Source organism: Branchiostoma floridae, chromosome 4 (assembly GCF_000003815.2).
Source record: "Branchiostoma floridae strain S238N-H82 chromosome 4, Bfl_VNyyK, whole genome shotgun sequence".
NCBI classification, from domain to species: Eukaryota; Metazoa; Chordata; class Leptocardii; order Amphioxiformes; family Branchiostomatidae; genus Branchiostoma; species Branchiostoma floridae.
Window position 1 is genome coordinate 718,027 of NC_049982.1, and position 22,250 is coordinate 740,276.

The following is a 22,250-nucleotide window of genomic DNA, read 5'->3' on the forward strand; positions in this document are numbered from 1 at the left end:
AGCCATAATATAGGTCCCTCTGTCCTTTCTTATTTGTTCAAGAGACACAAGAGCCAGATAATTTGATATGGCTGGATACCAGGCCATGTGACCCAATAGCATTCACCAGGTCAATCAGAATGTTATGCTTGCCAGAGAATCTGCTCCCCAGGGTAAGGGGGCATGGTCAGGGCCTGTGGGGTGCATGGCCCCTGTAACCCTCTGTAGACAAAGCCCTTCATTATTGTTCATATGCAGAGGGTCATGTTTGCTTATTTATCCTGTTGTAGAAGAGGAGAAAATGGAAGGAGAAGAAGAGGCTGATTCAGACCAGGATGACAGCAAAGGCAACAGGAAGAAGAAACAAGGGAAAGGTAAGGCCAAGTTCTTAAATGAATAAGAAATTATGCATGCAAAACGAAATATTGAGAATAAAAGTATACAAAACTTTGTTTCGTAAGTTTTGTATACTTTAACAAAGTTTTCTCAATCACCGAAGAAAAACAGTGTGGAACGTCTGTTTGGAACATCTGAATAAATTTTATATATATATATATATACACAGAGAGGAGATTTCGAAATTGCGAGGGAAAAGTTGTACAGGCGATTTGAAGGGTTTTGTTGGTCAGTTTAGAGGATCATACAACCTTTTTTATGCTTGATCAGACATTGTTCTACAAGTAAATACTGCTAGCAAATTACCACTGTGCTAGATAAGAATTAGTGTAATGGTCCTCGTTTAGTGTAGTGGTTGCAAATGATAGTGTGGTCATAACATGCATTAGGCCTACATGTAGGACTGAAACGGGAAACACAACATTTTTTCCTAGGCCTTAGCTAGAACCCTGCAGTATTGCAGCCCCGTGTCACTAGTCCAAACTCCCTCAGACACAAAATATGGCGTCATGGCCCAGTGCACTAAAATACACAATTTAGAATCCTGAATGTTGCATTATTGTAGCCCCTTGTTACAAGTTCAAACTCCCTCTTCCACCCATGTTGCTTCTAGCTGCAAAGTCATCAGCAGAGCCTCCCAAGAAGAAGTCTCCGTTTGAAAACGCTTTTCTGTCCTTTATCGACGAGAGGGACAAGTCCGCACCAGGCTTTGGCGAGCCAAACCGACCCCGTCGGGGGCAGAACAGTTCAAAACCGCAAAGCAACAAGGAACATAGCTTGAAAGACATCAGAATACAAAGTGGTGCAAGTGACCAGTTAGATATTGAAAAAAGTGACCAATCACACAATGCTGATGTCATCTCTGGCCAATCAGGGGCAAGCACCAGTAAGGACCAATCGAGATCAAGCAATGGCAGCGGCAAATCAGCAAAGAGCAGCAAAGGTAGCCAACCAGAAGGCAGCAGTGATGAGTCTAGTGATTTGGATGAGAAAGCCGACGGGAAGTCTTTCTTCGAGTCAGTAGATCTTGAGGAGGAAGAGGACACAATCGACCTCCGTCCAAGAAGAATGTCTTCCAGACAGGTGGGGTTTCTGAATAAAACCACAGAGAAAGTTAACGTAATGGTCCTCACTTGTTTTCACTGATGTGTCATTTGCCATCTATCACTGCCAATTCCAGGGTTCTAGTCAGGATTTTATTTTAGCATAGTGGGAATGGCATGGTAGCGAAGCAACCAATCAGGAGATTGGTGTGGAAGGGGGTCATTTTGAAAATGTAGACTTAGTTAAAAGTTGGCACTCTGTTAACATCACATGTAATTTGAAGGATTTTGGGGTCAGTTTTGAGTGGCATATCATCATTTTTCATTGTTCAGACATTGATTAGACATTGTTGAACAAGAAAATGATAGCAAAGCACCACAACACTAGTTAAAAATTAGCGTGGTGGCCATTATTTTAGCGTAGTGGTCAAAAATTTTAGCGTAGTGGCCCACTATATGCTAAAATGCACTAGCTAGAACCCTGAATTCTAACTTATTCATACTCTGCTGCAGCTCTATAGATGTAATGACTTTGCATTTGCTGTATTCCAGGCCGCCCAAAAAGCCCGCACCGCTCTGCAGACACACGTCTCGGAAGATTCTGACTCGGATGGAGGAGACCCAATCGAGCGGCAGAAGTCTTCTTCCATCCTCAAGGCATCGGCAGACAGCACAGGTATAAATCATATCTTGAAATAATTAAACTGTAATATCCATCACAGAAATTGGACTCGCCCAAATTTTTGACTATTAGTTAATAGCACCAGTCTTTGTCAAGGAATGTGTACAATTCAGTGCTGCCGTGGCGTCAAGAATGACTTCTAGCAACACACATGAACTTTCAACTTAATAAATGATATCTATTTATTATATGTTTACTTTAGAAGGAAATTTTTGAAATTCAACCCTCCGAGTCTGAAATGGCATTTTCTGCATTTTTGAGAAGAATTCAATGTACAATATGGAGACTGTCTGTAGCAATGATTTACTGATCATTATTTTCGGGTACCTCCGAGCGTGTGTGTGTGGGGGGGGAGTCGTCCGATGGGCATGTTTGTGTTGTTTGGATGTCTAATGTTGTATAGCCAATACCGCAGGCGCTACAGAGGCGAAACTTGAAGGTGCTGGGCTGCCGGGGAGAGGGAGACAGGTCACCAGGAAGAGAAGAGGTAAACCTCATCTTTTTACAGTGCAAAGTTGTACTCTTTATCCTTTTTGTTATTCATTCATTCAACATTGTTAGAATTACACCCGCGGTACCGAAAATGTTTGCGGTGGTTTTAAGTTCGCAGTGAAGTGGGCACCGCGAAAACCGTGAACATTAGACTACCGCAAAAATTTCTGCATTTGCAGTAAATGCATCTCTCTTTGTCTAACAAAGCAGCCACATGTTTCTCTGTCTGTCTGTCTGTCTGTGTAACAAAGCAGTGTCATGTTTCTCTGTCTAGCGAAGCGGCGCCACTCGGAAGTTGATGAAGATGAAGACGATGACCCAGAGTGGAATCCGACCCAGGAGAAGGCTCCGACCAATCGCCTGGACATGGTGAGTCGCTGACAACAACAAAAAAGTGCACGTCATTGTAGCAGGCTTGTTTAAATCCATAGATTTAAAATAATCCCAGGCTCCGACCAATCGCCTGGACATGGTGAGTCGCTGACAACAACAAAAGGTGCAAGTCATTGTAGCAGGCTTGTTTAAATCCATAAATTTAAAAGAATCCCAGGCTCCGACCAATCGCCTGATGTGATGAGTTTATGACAACGGAAAAAGCGAAAGTCATTGTAGCAGGCTCATTTAACTTTTAAGTCCTTGATGATTGAAAGAATCCTGGAACACGGAACACACCCGGACATACAGTCCCTGGCGGCACCTGGGCAATTACTGTCGTATTGAGGTCTCCTGAGTGGCGCCGAATGGCAGCTCGCTCCAGACACTTGCGACAGTTGTATTGAGGTCACCTGAGTGGCGCCGAATGGCAGCTCGCTCCAGACCCTTGCGATTTAGCCCCACCTATTGTAAGCTCCTTACAATTCAGCCCCTGGCTGCAAAGACAAAGTAGTCGTCTCCCCCAATAACACTTTGGTACAGTCCACGGTGTTTATTCTTCTCTCTCGGTCTTCAATACAGTCACACATGCAACCTCCTTCTCCCGGGTTGCTTCCAGACCAGGGTTGTAGCCAGCATCCGTCCTTTTGTCCTTTGACGGAATTTTGCAGCTGGGGACGGAAAAAAATTTTGCCCATTCCGTTCTCTGTGACAGACAAAAATCAGAATATAAAGATATGAATTAAACCAAGCTGAATCTACCAGGATAATTTGCCCCCTAAAACGAAGTTAATAGCATTTCAGAGGATCTAGATTTCAAAAATTACTTGCAGAGCATACCCCCCAGACCCCCCTAGGATCGTCATGCCTTCTACAGGATTTCCATTCAAAATCCAGGGGACGAAAAAAAACTTCAGGCTGGCTAGATCACTGTTTCAGACAGACTGACCCTGTCCTCAGTCCCCCTCCTCCCCCTCCCCCTGACCTACTTCCTCCTAGCACAAGGGATGATCCATTATACACCTTGGGGAAGGAAGGACCATGTTGCTGCATTTTTCCATAAACTAACTACTCACTATTCTAAGCTTACAACAGTCATCTTAAACCAGTTTACCTCACCAAGAGCTGATCTTCCACTGGTCGTGACAAAGAATATACAGTAGAATCCAGTTAATTGCACAACGGTTTAATGCACACTTCTGTTAACTGCACGGAATCCCAAAATCCCAAACCGGTGCGGTCCAGATAACTTTGCATTATTGCACCAGCCGGATAATTGCACGATATTCACTGGCAAATAGGCTGTGTAATTAAGCGGCTTCTACTGTATATATGTGCAGTGTTTGCTGTTTCATTGTACCGGGGAAATTCCCCTAACTCTTCTCAACTAGCACAATGAATGCTGGACCTTCCTAATGTCCCATCCTAAAGACTACAACCCTTTCCAGTAGTGCGCATGTCAGTTGACTGCCAACAGTCGGGATTCAAACTCCCAACCCCATGGCCTTCTCCCAGTACATTGAGAGTACACACCGTTTCGACGTACTCTCCTAGAAACTCCTCCAGCAACTCTCAAGCACAAGGAACCAAGAGTTAAATACCAAGAGAGACTATTGACTCAAAAGCGAACCATGTGTTACTCAGCACCAAGAGACCACGTCTAGCGAAATAATAGACGTTAAACGAGGACAACAACAACAACAACAAACCATGGTCCAGAAGGTGTTAGCCTGGTTACGAAACCCCAGCCCGATCTCAAGTATCTATCGTGCAAGGGTCTGGACGGATGGCATAGGCAGCCTTCTCAATTTTGCCCCTTATAGTGGGCAAAATTCCCCTCCAATAGAACAGCAGCAGGATCAGCAGGAGGTACTACACCCCTGCCATGATTGGTTAAAGACCCCCAGCTGTATTTTTTGAATCCATAACAGTGACCACTAAGTACCTGATTCGCTACTGTTCGCCTGCTGACCAACTGTGGTGTGTTGTAGCTGGCTACCTGTGGTGTGAGTGGTCATTAATCATAGGTTCTCCCCCCTCTGATCAATTGCCTTCGAGAACATTTCTACAGCCATCCAGCCAGGCCAGACCCCAACACAAAAGATATTTTTGAGGTTGGGGTATGGTATCCAGGCTAAGAAGGTGTAGACTTCACTACATGCACTGGCAAGGCAACAGCATAAGATCACTCGGTGGTTTTAGTCAGTGGTTATTTATTTACTGTAAATCCTGATTTTTTTCAATGTACTGTTATGTTAACGGTTTTCACGGTGACAACTATAACGTGAACTTATCATTACTGATAACAAATAAATCACAGACTTTTTTTATGAGCACTTGCCCCAACAGTGAATATTTAGTTCCGAGAACAAATAAAATTTTCTCAGACCGTGAAAGTTTGGTGCCGAGAAGACAAAGTGAATTACAGTATTTATTTATAGCAAAGGACCAGGCATTATGACACCTCTGGCGGGTCATTAACCCTTAATTAACAATAATTTCAAACATCTATGTGATTCTTTTACTTTCAGATACATTTACAAATATTTGTTTCATTTTGCCAATGATAGAGTTGGGTTATTGCCCCATAAAAGTGGACCCTATTGTCTGCCATGAGCTGTCTGCCGCTATATTTTCACCTTTGTGCTCGGCCATTGATTAATGACACCCAACCATACTTTGAAAGGATGTGTGAATTGCTTTCTTCCCAGTCCACTGATTCATGTACAAAATGTTACAAAAAATGGTAGAAAATGGTCAAATGCAGGTACCATTCGTTAGAAACTATTGAAAATATCTTACTAGTATTTGACATCATGACTATTTCTCAAGTTTTCTCAACTGGGGAAATATTTTAGAAAGTCAAAATAACGTTCTAAATCAGGGCTCTAGCCAGCGTCCGTTTTTCCGTCAATTGACGGAAATTTGCTGCGTGTGACGGAAAAAATTTCAAACCAATTCGTCAACCTTGACGGTCAAAAATCCTTGGTGGAAGCTACAGGCGGCTAAATGGGAAAGCCGTCCGCAGCCGTAAAAGCCACACACTGTTTGTTTTGCTATTGTTATGATTGTTGACTTAGTGTGTCGGTGCCCTTTCGCATACGATAATCTCATTAAAAACCCGTTTTTCAAGGTCTCAGTTCAGTCTCTCTAAGTCCTGGAATAGTGTTTTCGCGACAATGGGAATTGGCTGACGGAAACAAATTTCGAGCTGGCTCGAGCCCTTTTCTAAATGTTTCCAAGGTATCAAGTCTTTTAGACATATAGATAAATAATGACAATGACAAACCTTGCAGTGACTCAGAATGGATTCTAGCTTCTAATTTAAAAACATTTTTGATGTTGCATTGTTGACTTTCCAGCCAATTTACCTCTAGAGGAATCCACGCATGAACGAATAACAATGAAAGACTGACTGATTAATGATTGACTGTGAATCGGCAAGTGAACGGTACTATGTACAAGAACGAATGAATGAGTGTATGAATGAATGTACAACTGAATGAATTTCTCCATAACAATGAGTGAATGGCAAGGAACAAGTCACAGTGAATGAACAAAGAAACTGATAAAAGTATTTTCTCCCAGCTGCCTATCCTTTTGACAGTACAAGTTTGATGGAAGGTTAATACATATACATATATCTAATAGTATATAACCTCCTTGATACGGGCCTTTCATTTGACATCATCCCTGCCATATTGGATTACAGTTTACACCTGTAAAGCACGCAATGGCTTTCAAGGACAATTGCCATCCAAAATGGACCCTTGGGGATTAGAATTATAATTACTATGGTGTCAATAAAAAGCCTGTGTATTTATACTACTAGTAACAGAATAAACAAGGAGGTTATATGGAGGAGGATATAACCCCCTTGGAATAAAGAAAAAGCTTACAAACATATGTTCTCTGTGTCCATACATTTGTTCACTATAGATAGTTATATGCCCTGTCAATAGTCATTTTGGAATACTAGACTAGTTGTATTTTTGGGGGTTATTCATTGCAGAAAAATTTGGAGACTCTAAACTGTCAGGAGAGAAAGCAGTTTCTGTTTATGCAAGGATGTTATATTTCTATTACATAACGTCCTTGGTTTTATTCATAAGAAGCTTATACAGTGTCCTTGGTTTATGCAGGGCTCGAAATACCACCTGCATATGCAGGTTAGTGCAGGTAAAATTGAAGCTGTGCAGGTATTTCTTGGGTCTACCTGCACCTAACCTGCACTTGTTCATGTATTAGGTTTTATACATGAATGTCATATGATGTAGGTGTATGTGGATTGTTCTTAGCTGCATTGACTGTTAGCACCTATGAAGTATTAAAGAAAAAAAATAGCAATGGTTCCCGAACAATTTTAGTATTATCCAGACTTTCTAAATTCAGAGTGGTGCAGGTAAAATTTGTCTGGTGCAGATAATTTTCAATGTTACCTGCACCAGTGCAGGTATGCAGAAAAAAAGTATTTCAAGCCCTGTTTATGTAACCATCTCAAGCAAGTGATATATTAACCCTCAAACCACCGTAGCTTTTTTGTGACGTAGATTACCGTATGGGGTCAAAACTGACCCCAAAACGTTTTGTACAAATACAGTTTTTTGTGTGACTCTTTTTGTGATTTGTATATATGTATAGTTTCATTAATCTACGCGGGACAATTTGACATGATTAGGTGAGAATACGTCTACCTTATTATCATAATTTATGCAAAAGATCATGAGGACCACATTTTGCAGCAAAGCTATACAGACCGGTAAGGAGGTTTTTGATGCCTGTACCAACTTCAATGCTGTATAGCGCCTGAATGGCTTATACTAGGGCCACCAAACTTGGTAACTTTTAAGAAAATGTTGACAGCAAACTTTTTCAGTGAACAACGTATGTTCATCATTTTTCATGTTGCCATGGCAACGGAATTCTGACATACATATTTATTACGAAATTTTCTAATTTTGTATTAAACATTTAAGTTTTAAGGTTTTCTTGGCAAATAACAGTTGTGTATCACATCTTATGAAATTCAACGTAAATTTCATGACTCAATATTCATAATTTATGCTTATTTGATGACGTCATTAGTCAAAATCCAAGATGGCGGCCGATATTACCTAGATGACGTCATAATGTCGTCATATAATATGACAATGGCATAAAAGTTAATATAATAATTTTGGCTTACATGTACATCATTCTCTGAAAATTTGGTGATCCTACCATAAGTAGTTTAGGTGTGGGTCGCAAAAGTTTGTTTAAAAAAATGCTGGGGTCAGTTTTGACCCCACTGGACCATGCATAAACTTTCTAGGATAACTTAATCAACAATAAGCCAATCTCGGTAAAAATTTAAGATAAGTTATAGGACACATATACAAACAAACTCCTGAAAGGAAATTTGTTTTCGACCAGAAATGACATAATGGCACACATTGATATACGCCTGGGGTCAGTTTTGACCCCATACGGTGGTTTGAGGGTTAAATGTTGGGTATCAATATACCAAGGAGCTTTAAAGCTCCTTGAATATGCCATGTACATGTAGCTACAGTTTTCACTTGTAGTAGTACAGCAAGGAGGTTCTTTTATTCAACCTCCTTGAATTTATAGGAAGGCGATATTGAGCTAGCTTGTTTGTTTGTTCTAGGGTTTCTCTTGTGTTTTGTTTTTCTATTTGTATTAACAACACTCTTCAAACACTGAAACATGATAACGCATGTACTTGTAATCTATGTTTGACAAAGATAACATGGCACTTACGAATGGCCAACAAGAACTGTGCAAGCATAGTGTACACCAAGGAGGTTATATTCTGAATATAACCTCCTTGTGTACACAAACTCATGACTTGTACCAGACAGGCATCAAACCTGTGTACAGTAGACAGCCCCCATTCTCTTGCATTATCATATCCAGTGTCCGTATTTAGTCAAGTCCAATATTCCAATTGTTTCAGTGGTATACCGTAAAACTAACATTTTCTATACAGTGGTTTGTTAAATATATGAGTTTTTTGTCTAATTGAGCCGATTTGGCGTGATTTTTCTGTAGTGTTTTGGATCAGGCACCTCTTAAAATCCGCCGGACGGCCCGAGTTCTCACACCCCATACCATCTGGAAGTTGTTCCCGTGACGAGAAATTCTCCGCGCTAAAGTATAAAATTTCCTTTTGGCGCGACTTCTATATGTCTGTACCAAGTCTTAGAAGTTGTAGGAGTACATTTGTGATACGTTGAAGACTACATCGCTATAGAAAACGATCTTGCTGGGCCGATATTTGAGTTACTATACGTGTCAACAAGTGTCAACACAGAAGAACTGGTTCGGTGAGTTGAGCCGAGGCGAGGGCCTGGTTTTAATTTTCATTCGGATAGCCAAGGAGGTTGAATAAGGTTGAATATATTCCCTTATTAAACCTCCTTGGGATAGCCAACTAACTTCGTTTTAATCATAGTCAGCTACATTGTATTAAAACCAAGGAGGTTATATAGCCTCCTTGATTTAAACCAACCACTTCTAAAAAATGACCTCCTGGCCATTTTGTGATCACTTTTTGATGGTTCTTTTGATTGTAACCTTCTGTGTACATAAATAATTTATCGTTCGTTCCCTTGAGTGGTCTTCTCACTTCTGCCATTTTTCTGCCAAGGACTTTTACTGTATACTAAACTGTACACAACCGCATATTTATTGTTTTGAAAACGACAGAAGCCTCATTAGTAACAGTAGTATTTCTTTTTCCAGATACGTTTGGGGGAGTTTTTTGTTTACATTCATCACTAAACTGAATAGTTTAGGCCATAAAACTGCATGGTTCTGGATGTCATGCCATGTGTGCTGTTTTCTCAAACCCCTGTGTGTGTATAATTTGTATGTGTCATTTTGGATTTTGTCAAACTTTAGTGCTCTATTTGGTAGTTTTCTATTTCTAACGATCATTGAAAAATATGTAGCAAGTGTCAACAAATTTGGAAAAAAAAGATTTTCAAAACAGCCAAATATTTACATTTTTTAATAATTGTATACATGAATTGTATATATGATAGATGATATATTTATACAAGGTTGTTGCCCCTTGTACACTGCATATTAGACCAGTTTGTTGTTGTTTGAGTGATTTTTTTTGTGGTGTTTACAGTTTTACACCCACTAGGAAAAAAAATGCTTCCCGACTGACCCAAGAAAAAACCACCAACCCTTACCCAAGGAGGTTACCCTAGCCTTTTTTGGGGTGGGCAGTCATATAGTTTCCAGTTAGAATTTTTATGCAGCCTGCTTCCTATCCAAATTTTAAAAAATGAGAACAATGGAAGATAAATAAATGTATCCACAAATTTGTAAACATAAGGCACAACATTAAAGTTTGACATTGAAGTGTCCCCATGTACAGTATTTCAGTTTTATCACAACCTGTGGAAGATTAACTCCAAATTGGTCAGAGAGGACTCTTCTATTTTTAGCCTGTGCATGTTTCATACCCTCACTCACAACCAGGAATAGAGATGTGTACTATTATACTTATTTTTAGGTAAAGGTACAAGGTTTAGGTACAAGTCCAGACTTGTCCCTGTGCCTAAACAATTATGGTCAATTATCTGTCAGTAAGGATGTAGTATGCCGCAGTCTTTTTAAAGCTATACTACGTAATATTTGGACAATAGAAAAAGTAGATTGTCCTGACATTTCTTTACATAGTAAGCTAAATCTACCCTTTAGCATTGAACACCAAGGATCAGTGAGAGAAGTTACAACATCAGTGCATCATACAAACATGTCTACAAACTGTGATCTTCCTACATAGACCTCCATGCTTCCTAGGGATACACGCCCACATCTGGCTTATCACATTCTTGTGTGCTTGACTGCACAGTGGGGTGTCTGATGACAGTTTTACCATAATTTTTGTAAAATGTAATCTTTGCAAGATTTCTTGCAGTTTTGAAGGGAATATAACCTCAGCTTATTGATACCCTACAAAATAGACTAAGTGCATGATTATATCCTATTCTGAAGTGAAAAAAATTGAGTGTTTTCAAAGAAGAAGATCTTGATTGTTCTCCCATGAGTCACCCTGGAGTGTGATGAACTCATGACCCTAACCCCTAGGTAAATTGGCCTCTTTGGATGAGACTTAAAGCAAATTGTAGTCTCCAAACAAGTTCATTAATTTTTCTATTATTTGTACTTTCCAGTCGGCCAGAAACAGCAGTGGAAACTCTGCGCGTGCTGTGTCATCTAGCGACGACGAGATATCGGACGACGCTGACATGCGACGCGGCCCAGGCAGACCACCCGCCAATGCAACGGTAAGGAAACTTCGTTTGTTTGTTTGTTTATTTAGATCTCCATTAGAATGTACAACTGTTTGTAACTTCTATTCTTCCTGGAGTCCTAACAAAATTCAAATACATAACATATTTGTAAGTGAGAATCAAGTATAACGTAATAAAAACAATAAAGTAAACTGAGGTCTGTGTCAAATGATACTTTATCAAACGTCCATTAGCTAACACACTGTAGAGTGCTTGAAATACTGTAAATGCAGAAATGTTCGCGGTGGATTAATGTTCGCTGTTTTCGCGGTGACCATTTCACCGCAAACTTAAAACCACCGCGAACATTTTCTATTATGATATTAGACTGCAGTCTATGGTGTTACCGCAAACTTAAATCCACCGCGAAAATTCGTTTTTCCCGCTACCGCGAAATAAAATCCCTGTGAACTTAAATGCATTTACAGTATCCTCTTGTACAGTTGCATATGCAACCACATTTTGCTTGGCACAGCTTTTTTTAAAACCCAGGTAGCGCAGTGTGCATCCTAAAATTTAACAACTGGAAGGAACACTGCTTTTCTCCCACCTACGTGCACAAGCTTATGTATTTATTCCTTGATAAGATAAAACATATATTATAAGTGGTTGCATGTAGCTGGAAGAAAAGATAATGGATAAGTAGCTGATTTGAAAAAAAAGTGATAATTTGGAAGTGGGGCAACCTGAAATGTTGATTGTGCAACCTGGCTTTGACTCAGGTTGCCGCCTGAGCAACCTGGCTGCAAAAAGTATGTCGAGCACTGCATACAGGATTTGTAAGCAGCTCATCTTCCTTGACACAAAACATACAAACATAATGAAAAAGACGTACAAACTACATACAAATGTATATCTAGTATTACCACTCTACATCTAATTAAGTTGACTGACTTATCACATTGAAAAGCTCCTGCCAAAACTTAGATTAATTTGATTGTAATGCAATAAATAAAATAAATAAATAAAATGCTACAAGGCAAACAGTTCCATAAATAGATATGGACCTGTATGTGAAAGTCACATTAGTTTTTGCTTTCAATAAGTTGTGTTTTTGCTGGCATGACATGTCTTGTACCTGTGCTGATGTTTTTGTAGGGAACTGTTGGTTGTTGTGAGGTAACTAAGGACCCCCCAGAATTGAGACATGTGTTCACTGGTCGCCTTTCTTTAACAGGCCAGAAACACCGGCGCCGCCAACAATGACAAGAAGCGTCCGATGCAGCCCCCAAAGGTGGTCATCTACCCCAACAAGGTGGTGAAGACGGCAGCGTCATCCTCGGCTTCCGGATCCAGATACACCACAATCACTCCAAATTCCAGGTATGTGAAACATAAAGCTTTATGTGGGGTTGGGGTGGCATGATGGTTCTGGAGGTCCTGGGTTCGAATTCCCTGACGTGCCACCAGGGCTGTAGCCAGCCTGAAATCATTTTCAGTCCCTTGATTTTGAATGGGAATCCTATTGAGCACCGAAGGCATGGCGTGACGTTGCGTGTCATTTCTAGGGGGTCTGGGTCCCAGAAAATTTTAAAATCAAGACCCTCTGAAACACTATTTCCTGCATTTTGAGGTGCAAATTTTGATTGTAGACTAAACTGTTCAATGGCATCTGTTTTGGTGAAGAAGAACACATGGGTTTTAGATTTTTTATATCTTTACATATTAACTTTTGTCTGTCCCAGGGGACGGAATGGGGAAAACTTTTTTCAGTCCCCAGCTGCAAAATTCCTTCAAAGGACTGAAGGACAGGTGCTGGCTACAACCCTGCGTGCCACCAACGTTGTGCCCTAATGGGAAAGGCACTTGGGCACATGCCAGGCCTCACTTCACTCAGGTGTAAATGAGCACCTAGTTTCAGCCAGATAGGACGTTAGAACTTAGATGGTAAAAAACCAAGTAGGATGGCTTTTTTTTACTCGCACATAATACTATAGGGTGAGCTTAGTGGTATAGTGTTGTGTGCGAGTAGCTTGACAAAAGGCTACAGGGAAAACATTCTGCATATTCATGAAAATGTTACCTTTCTTGTTTTCAAAATTTCCTTAGTGTGCTGCTAGTTTTTGCTTGGTATATGCTATTGAATGAAGTGTAAAGCAAAGATCCCGTCGTGTATGAGGAGAGGCACACCCCAAACATGTAAAAGAACCGATCACACTTATCCAAACCTGGAAAGCAGTGCTTAGCCACAGAGAGAGTAACAGAAATAGATGAATAGATGAATAAATAAAGACTAAGGGTTCTTGTCTTTTCTGGCTGTTCCACTTCCCATGTACTGCATGTGAAGTTACCCAATGTAATTCGTCCAGACCTACCAGTATATGTTATCCCTCCATGTGCAATAGTACTCGACTGTACAAACACTAGTCTTAGTAGTTGACAAATGTACTATTGTTCTTGTTGTTTTTAATTAAAAAAAAGGGTTCTTCTGGGTTTGAGTAGACTGGTGAAGCTGTTGCCAACTGAAATTCTTAATATGTATTTTTAAGTATTTGTTGATTTGGTCCAGGTGCTTGATCAAATGAGTAATCCTTCTGTCGGGAGTTGGTGATTCACTTCAAATCACCCGGATGGAGGCCTGGCAAACCTCTGTCTCGTATCAGCCACATGGTGATTTACATCATTCACCCGGACGGGTGTGTGACTCCGTAAGGGGCGGTATAACCCGTCGTGTGCGAACATGTGCGAACATGTACAGGGTTAGCCCTTGACAATAGCCTATGGCTAGTTGGGCAGCCCTGGCTGTTTGTAAACAGCTGAACAAATTAATAAATAAATAAAAATGAGTAATCTTTTCAAATTTCTCCTCCCCTGCGGAACAGTGGCCCGGCGCCCACGAGCAGTAACGTTGTGAGCAGCTCTGTCGGCTCCTCCAATGAGATGATGTCTGACGAACCCCTGATCATCTCTGATGCCGAGAGTGAGAGTGAGGAGGATAGCAGGATGAACTACCTCAGGGTGAGCTCTAAGCGTTCAGGCTTTTAGCTTGGATTTTATTATAGGGAGTCCAAATTTCTTGGTGGGTTGCAGTAAGTGACTAATGTAGGGGGGTCCGGGGGTCCATCCACCTTCTATGGTGCAGAGTTTTAGAGAATCTTAAGTGCATTCTAATCTAAGGTATCATAAGGAAAAAGGAAGGACCCCTACTATTGTTGATAAGTAAAAATGCTGCTTCACTATGGCTTGCTTTTCTAGCCCAGTCACCCGAACTCTCTCTCCATGATAATGTTGTAAGATAATAATATCATCATCAGTCAGTCAGTCATCATCAGTCAATCTTAGATTTCCATAGTAGTTGTAGTAGTAATTTTTTTTTCAACATGTTACAATGTTTTTTTTGTTTTTTTTTTACTACAGGAGGAGTTTGTGGTGAATACAGAGACTCTGAATGACGTAAGTCTGTCTTATTAAAGTTAGCTTTCTTCAAACGTTTTAACACGCACTGAATTTTTGGTCATAGCTTTGACAAAGAATTGGCAAGAAACTCTCACAGGCTCTTGATTTTCTTTAGATATATATTGATACATTAGAAGCTGCATAATTGCACGCCCCATTTGCCAGCATATTTCATGCAATTATCCGGTAGGTGCAACAAGCTGGAATGCACTGTTTGGGGATTTTGTGAAATAAGCAGAAGTGTGCGATAATCCGCTGTGCAATTAACTGGCTTCTAGTGTACTATGAAATTTAATTCTTAGTGTCTGTGTAGAGTATCTGTAATTTTTTATTATGAAGACATTCTGTATTCTGTGAAGCTGCTACTTACAAAGTAAACACCACTATCATTATTGTCCTCTACAGGAGAAGCACCCCATCTGGCAGATCCAGAAAACCCTGCTGAAGAAGTTTGTTCCGTACCAGGACAAGAAACACTGGTACATCGCTTCCAACAGTGTAAGTAGGACCTCATTGTTCTGCTTGAACGGTAAACTGCCTTTGGGTGTAACATGCCAGTTTTGTACAGTAAGGTGTGTAAGGTTTGATCCACCCTCACTCTTTTCGATAAGTGTGGTGAGCTGTTTTTGTGCTTGAGGTGTGGCTATCATCATACATGCCACCTCCTCACCTTTATGTTTCATCTGACAGGACGTCCCTTAGAAAAGCTACCTAGTACTCATTTTCAGCTGTGAGAAGTGAACATCTTAGTTTCAGTGTAACTTTTGCCTTTCTGAGACATTTCATGCTCTTCTACTGTTAGTGTAAACACATATCAACACTTGGTTGTGTACACAGAGCATCTTATACATACGTTGCTGCTGTTCCCCCCACAGTACCTCGGCTGGTTTGGCTCGGAGAAGTCCAAGTTCAGACCTGTGCGGTGCCGGTTCGTTCGGAAGGAGAGGAACGCAGACATCGTGAAGGTGGTGAAGCCGCGCCGCTCCGCCAACACTGCCGCCACAGAGGCCGCGCCAGACACCACAAACGAGGTTCGTAGCTTGAAATGTCATCTTTGTTGGTTGGATTTGCTCTGAAGCGAAGTCAAACTGTAACAAAAATTGGCTTACCCAAACCCAAGAGAGGCCATCCTTACAACCATCTCTAAACAGATACAAATGGCACCCTAGATTTTCTGACGACTGTGCACTTGTAATGTGTTACTTAGGACTGGACTAGCCCAAAACCCAGAGCTCCTGCTATCAAACCTGTCTCGCTATCTTGCACCCAGTGGCTAAAAATGCACTGCCCCTACTGCCTCAAAAAGACTATGGGACTACATGTTTTGATCGCCATTTCCTTTGTTTATTCATGAAAGCTCAAATCGGCCTGCAGGCCTCTTTTCATTGAGGTCATGAGGAAAGATGCAAGGGTCAGACAACATATAACAGAGATACAGTTTAAAGTCCTAACGAGTCTTATAAGCCTATATACACAATTTTACATACATGGTACAAAAATACATAATGGCAAGAGACATGATTCGAGTCCATTCATTTTGGTCCTTTCTGTTACTTAAAGTTAAAGGAAGCTAGAGTTGGGGCTGTGCGTCTGGTGGTAAACTGTTCCAGATGTTCGAATGAAAGCTCATCTGTGTTGGTAAATTCCATAGTGAACAGTTTAAACTTTGTTCCACCGCAAAGAAAGAAGCTCACCATAAATTTTCGTCCGAGAACGGACCCCTACGTCTGGACAAGGATTCTGAAATTTATGGTGAGTTTCTTTCTTTGTGTTGGAACAAAGTTTAAACTGTTCACTATGTTCCAGATGTTGGTTCCACAGTAGGCGATGGCTCTTCTTGATTTTTGGTAATCCCCCTGTGTATTCCTGCAGGTCCAGACGTCTCAGCAGTCCCTGGCGGACTCCTTTAAGATTTACCTGCAGGCGGCAGTGAGCCAGGTGCTGGATGAGGAGTTCCTTCCCTGCGTGGAGGAGGAGAGAGGTGGGTCCGATTGATTGGTTTATCAGGGTTGAAGCCAGTCTGAAATCATTTTCCGTCCCCTCAATTACAAGTCCTCTCTAGCGTCAAAGGTGCGACGTTCCTAGGGAGGTCTGGGTACATCCCACGCACACACACCCCACCCCCGGAAAATTTTGAAATCTAGACCCTCTGAAAGGCTTTTTCCTGCATTTTAAGGTGTAAATTTTGCTGGTAAGCTGTTCAATGGCATCTGTTTGGGTGCAAATTTACACAAGAGAGACAGTTTTTTTATATCTTTGCATTGCTTACCATGTGGCTTTGTTGCACTAAGATGCCACTACACTGTGAGAAAATCCTGGTGAGAACACTGTAGCTTTGCACACTAAAGGGTCTTGTTGTACTTTATCCAAACTATAACATCACCCTTCTCTTCTCTCACTTTTCTCTCCTCTCACAGACGAGTTTTTCCTGACGGCCCTGTGCAGCCTTGACGAGCGGCTGGAGGAAGCCAAGCGAGCTGTAGCAGACAACCTCGGCTGGGTGCCCAGGTTTAAGACGCTGGCCGAGACGTGGCCGTTCCTTAGAGAAGAGGAGGGAGAGCCAGCCACTGGGGTTCTCTGTCAGGTAACTGTTGGTGCTTTTTGGCATGAAACTTCATCTGTGATGGTAACTTGCATTGTGAAAGAAGTAGACTTTATCTAACCAGCACTAAGAGTACTAGTTGGAACTTGCGACTGACACAGAAAAGACCTAGTCTGTGTAACACAAACTCCGCTTTCCAGGGCTGTTACCAGTCCCTCCCCGCAGATGTTGGGCGGGCTGCTATAAATGAGATTTAATCAGGCTAGGAAAACACCCGTCTAATGCCGCCTCCAGGATAGCAGATTTGATGTTGGAGCCACGTGACTGCAGCACCGGGTTACAGGTGCCAGCTTGTTTTAACCTCCCCCCTCCCTTCCTACCCAGGCCTGTGAGGAGCAGGGCCAAGTGGCAGCCAAACTCATATTTGTACTAATGTTTGTTTGTTTGTTTGAACCTTGTTTATTCATGAAAGCTCAAATCAGCCCACAGGCCGCTTTTCATTGAGGTTTGTTTATTTACTCTGTTCAGGCCTGTGAGAAGCAGGGTCACGTGGCAGCCAAACTCCTCCATCTGTTAATATGTTTGTTTGTCTGTTTGTTTGTTTGTTTGTATAGGCCTGTGAGAAGCAGGGCAGCCAAACTCCTCAGCCTGTACTGATGTTTGTTTGTTTGTTTGTACAGGCCTGTGAGAAGCATTGCCAAATGGCATCCAGACTCCTCCATCTGTACTAATGTTTGTTTGTTTGTTTATTCAGGCCTGTGAGAAGCAGGGCCATGTTGCAGCCAAACTCCTGCATCTGTTCTGATGTTTGTTTGTTTGTTTGTACAGGCCTGTGAGAAGCAGGGCCATGTTGCAGCCAAACTCCTGCGGCTAGACGGCCGACCCTACGACAGACTCACGCTTCAGGACAAGGATGCACCTTCCGGCAGCGATGAACAGGAAAAGGTGGGACTGATGTTTGTTTTTGTGTACAGCCAGGTTTAGATAAGATTTTAAAGTTTACCTTTACTAGGAACACCTGTTTCCTCATACATATTACACTGTGGAGAAGCACAATAAATGAATAAATGCCGTATTCTGGTTGCTGTGTTTGTAGAAATTAGAGCATCCCTCATCCCTCAGTAAGACATCTGGAGCCACACGTACTTTAACTAGTAGTTCTGATTTAGAACTTTTATTCAACCTTACAAACTGGCTTCATTACGTACAACTTCTTATGCAGTATAGAGTAAAGTGGACTCATTCCTCAGCTAGCCAACATCTATTGCAGAGCAGTTATCCCTCAGTAAGACATCTGGAGCAGCATAGTTTTTCTGAAGAATTTTTATTCAACCTACCAAACCATCTTTGTTGAATACATCTTCTTACCGTTGAGGAGTATAAAGTAGAGTGGACTCATTCCTCAGCTAACCGTCATCAATCAGTAAGTTGTTGTACTTGTGTTTCCAGTTGTTAAAGTTGGGGAGAGTGTGTGGGGAAAGAGTGTCCCTCTACCACCGACTGCACCACTACAGATTCCAGCTATACCGTCGCTGCATGGCAAAGGTATGGAGACCTCTCTTATTATCTCTGTAGACCAAAAGTAAAAACATTGATAGCACAAACTAACGTATTGCAAACTGGACCATTTTGAATTCAGTTAGATGTCAGTTGTAAATCAAACTTGAGTATACACCCATGAATAATTCTTTTGTTATCTGTAAGCACCTTTAGGGGTAGTAAAAAGCTGTTTTTTCTTGTTGGACTAGTCTGCAAAAAAAAAACCACAGACCAAAAATGTGGGACCGCGTGGCGCAATTGGCAGCACGTTTGATTTAGGTCCAGAAGATCCTGAGTTTGAATCCCTCCGTGTCACCGATCTTGTGCCCTTGGGAAAGGCACTTTACACGACTTCCTCACTTCATTCAAGTGAAAAAAATGAGTATATAGGCTACAAAGGCCTTCAGCAAATTGAAGTTGGTAGCCTCAAAACAAAGGAAGAAGAAGAAAAAACAACATGAAATCTAGTCAGTGGGCTTACCTTTCTCTGTTGTGTGGGACCGCGTAGTGCAGTGGCAGTGTGTTCGGCTCAGGACCGAGAGGTCTCGGGTTCGAATCCGGCTGCCGTGCTAACGATCTTGTGCCCTTGAAAAAGGCACTTTACACGGCTTTACTCAGGTGAAAATGAGTACTTTAAGCTTCAGCTAGGGCCGTCCCTCAGATAGGACATAAAATGGAGGTCCCGTGTCTGGGGAGAGCCATACCCCATTCACGTTAAAGAACCAACACGTGTGATGGTGCGATAGTGTGGTGTGCGTTGGTGCAAAATCCTTCCGTTTAGAGTCACCCGGACTCCAGGAAGAATAGTGACATATCAGTCACTAATGGAGATCTGTATAACCAAACCAAACTAAACAATCCCTTTCCCAGGTAACCACACTCCAGGAGGAACACCCTGAGTTCCCTCAGGAGGAGGTGGTGAGACAGATCCTCAAGAACATCAACTGGGTCAAGCAGGTGAGAAGAACTTTCATTACGTCTGAAGACACAATAATAAGGAGTTCAAGAGGAGTGGTTGCAACTGGAGCAAGACTCCTGCCTAAAGCCTAGGTTACACATAGCCAAATTTATCTCCCGAACACCAGCCGACCCTTAGCCGACTCAGGTCGGCTGGTGTTCGTCAGCCGAACGGTAGCCGACTACAGCCGACTTAGTTCCGAATCACTCCTAACCATAGTAAGGAGAGAGTCGGGAGCTAAATTCGGCTATCTGTAACCTAGGCTTAAGCAAAGAACTCTATTATCTTTCTGTCGTGTCCTTTATGTGTGTATTGATGTATTTTTATGTGGAGGACCACAGGAAGAATAGCTGGAAACATTGTTCAGCTAAATGTGGATCCAAATAAAGTCAAAGTCTCGGAGTCTTTGGTTAGACATCCAGGTAATTAGCCTGGGTACCATCCGGATAGTAGTTCGCTCCTATGTTCGCTTCTGCTATCCGTCTGGAGATGTGCGCATTCAAACCGTTTGGCGGTAACGTCAGTTAATGAGCGAATCAAGGAATAGGTTCTAGAGCACTCGTTCTATGACAACAGGCCCGCAAGCGGACGGAAATTTTGTCCGGTGTTGGAACACTGGTTCGAACGAGAGCTTGAACCCATTCCATAATTCGCTCATATGTAGGGACCAATCAGCGCTTGCGTCCAAAATTTGGACGATTCCAGACGTTAAGATGGTCCGCGTTCCCAGACGGAAACACAGAGAAGCGACTGTATATAGTGTATAATGAATGTCAGAGCTAGAAGCGACTGTATATAGTATATAATGAACGCTGGAGCGAACTGCTTTCCGGATGGTACCCAGGCTACCAGGTAATAAGATACGTCAAAAAGCAATTACTCAAGCAACTGGATGTGATTTTGGAAACGGCCAGACGTTTTTGGGCAGAATCCACTACCTTTCGTCAGTGACACTGAAGAGATCTCGTTGAAGAGCAAGTTTTTATATGTTATAAATTGATGTGCAAAAGAGATCTAGTTGGAGAACAGGTTTATCCTATCTATGAATCAATATCCAAAAAGGGGAGGAAGACAAAATCATATCCAGTTGCTTGAGTAACTAACTGTTTTTTTGGTATATCTTGTTACCTGGATGTCTAACCTTCATCAACCCGTTGATGTATTAACCTGAAGAAACTATACCTGAAGCTTATGATGATGTCCTGTCTACTTCCAGCTGAATGACTATTGTAGTGGGGTCCGGGGGCAACCACCTTCTGTGGTGCAGAGTTGACGAGAAATTAAAATGGTGCATTGTAAGGTATCCTGAGGGGCAAAATTACTGTCAGAGAGGTCGCAGTAGAAGATTGTGACCACAGATGATTCTAAGGCATTCCTGGTCAATCCGAATTTCATGCTTGTCAGAGGATCTGCTCCCAAGTGTAAGGGCGTCTAGTGCATACAATTTCTTGTCATTTTAAGAACAGCGCATCCAAATGACGCCGGGACGCATGCCTGGCTAAAAGCCTGCTATCCATTGATCTACCAGCCTGGTGAAAGTTTTTAAGGAGCTAATGATGATGTCTTGTCTACTTCCAGCTCTACGAGGAACTCAGAAGTCTCCTGGAAGACTGTCAGGCGGTGGCGTCCTAGCCAACGGATCTTAGGAGCTTTCAGTCCTCGGCATTGTCTGTTCGGGAGTACATCTTCCCTGTATCACTGTTACTGTTACTGTTATGCACTTGATGTGTAATTAGTTCTTGTTAAAAGAGTACTCAACCCTACCCAGAAGCAGAATTGTGTTGTTGTTTTCTGAGATTTCTTAAACATTGGCCACTTTTCCCACTTCGTGGAATTAGTCTTTCTTACAACGGTACTCAACCCCAGAAAACGGTACTCAACCCCAGAAGCAGATGTGTGGGAAACCACATTTTTATTGCAAAAATTATTTTTTGAAATCAACCAAAGATTTCCTAATGTTTTATTAATGAAAGTGATTAAGCACTCTGTCCAATTGCTCAACCTCAGCGACACTACCAACATCCCGTAACTTTTGCAAGATACCCGTGTTTCTAAGAAGGTCTAACTTTCTTTAAATCGCAGTTCCAATTTACAAGCCAGTCTGTGGAAAAATACAATTTAGGAGATATGTCTCGAGATGGTTCTGTCTCTAACTGAAAACATCTTAAGAAGTGGGGATAGGGAAGTGCTCCTTTGTCTAACTTTGCTTAATGATTTTTAAGTCCAAGGAGCAAGCTTGTCTGTGGAAAACGAGGAAGAGAGATATATAATTATAGAATAGCTAAACATTCTTTCCAACACTGAATTAATATAGGGACTTACCCTAAATTTTCGGCCAACTCCGTCGACCTTGTTCACAGAATGACCCTATCTCCAGCAGTGACGTCAGGAACACGCCACTTTTGCAGGAGGGGGTCATAAGTATCAGAAAGTCTGTGCCGCCCCCCATCTCTGTTGAGTGTGGGCCGGTGGGCTCTAATGTACACTGCCTCCTTCACTCCTCGCGCGAAGAAATCCTGTTCTGGGTCTAAGATTTTGA

At 41.8% G+C, this 22,250-nt stretch overlaps 1 protein-coding gene across 1 annotated transcript; it reads left to right on the forward strand.

Annotated features, from left to right (window-relative positions):
• The first annotated feature begins 280 nt into the window (after positions 1-280).
• Positions 281-21,657, forward strand: LOC118412909 (proline-rich protein 12-like). Its single transcript, XM_035815967.1, has 17 exons — positions 281-353; positions 989-1,458; positions 1,971-2,094; positions 2,516-2,587; positions 2,867-2,961; positions 11,157-11,270; positions 12,454-12,599; positions 14,099-14,234; positions 14,634-14,669; positions 15,078-15,170; positions 15,548-15,703; positions 16,545-16,653; positions 17,090-17,256; positions 18,043-18,159; positions 18,664-18,759; positions 19,624-19,710; positions 21,290-21,657. The coding sequence occupies exons 1-17, from the start codon at positions 281-283 to the stop codon at positions 21,341-21,343; spliced, it is 2,145 nt and encodes a 714-aa protein (XP_035671860.1). The 3' UTR covers positions 21,344-21,657.
• Positions 21,658-22,250: the final 593 nt, after the last annotated feature.

Bases quoted from the DNA above. Each gene is read 5' to 3' on its own strand.
- LOC118412909 (XM_035815967.1), top strand. From the start codon at position 281: ATGGAAGGAGAAGAAGAGGCTGATTCAGACCAGGATGACAGCAAAGGC. The intron at 15,171-15,547 runs GTAAGTAGGACC...TTCCCCCCACAG, and splicing joins GGTACATCGCTTCCAACAGT to TACCTCGGCTGGTTTGGCTC. The intron at 18,760-19,623 runs GTATGGAGACCT...TCCCTTTCCCAG, and splicing joins ACCGTCGCTGCATGGCAAAG to GTAACCACACTCCAGGAGGA.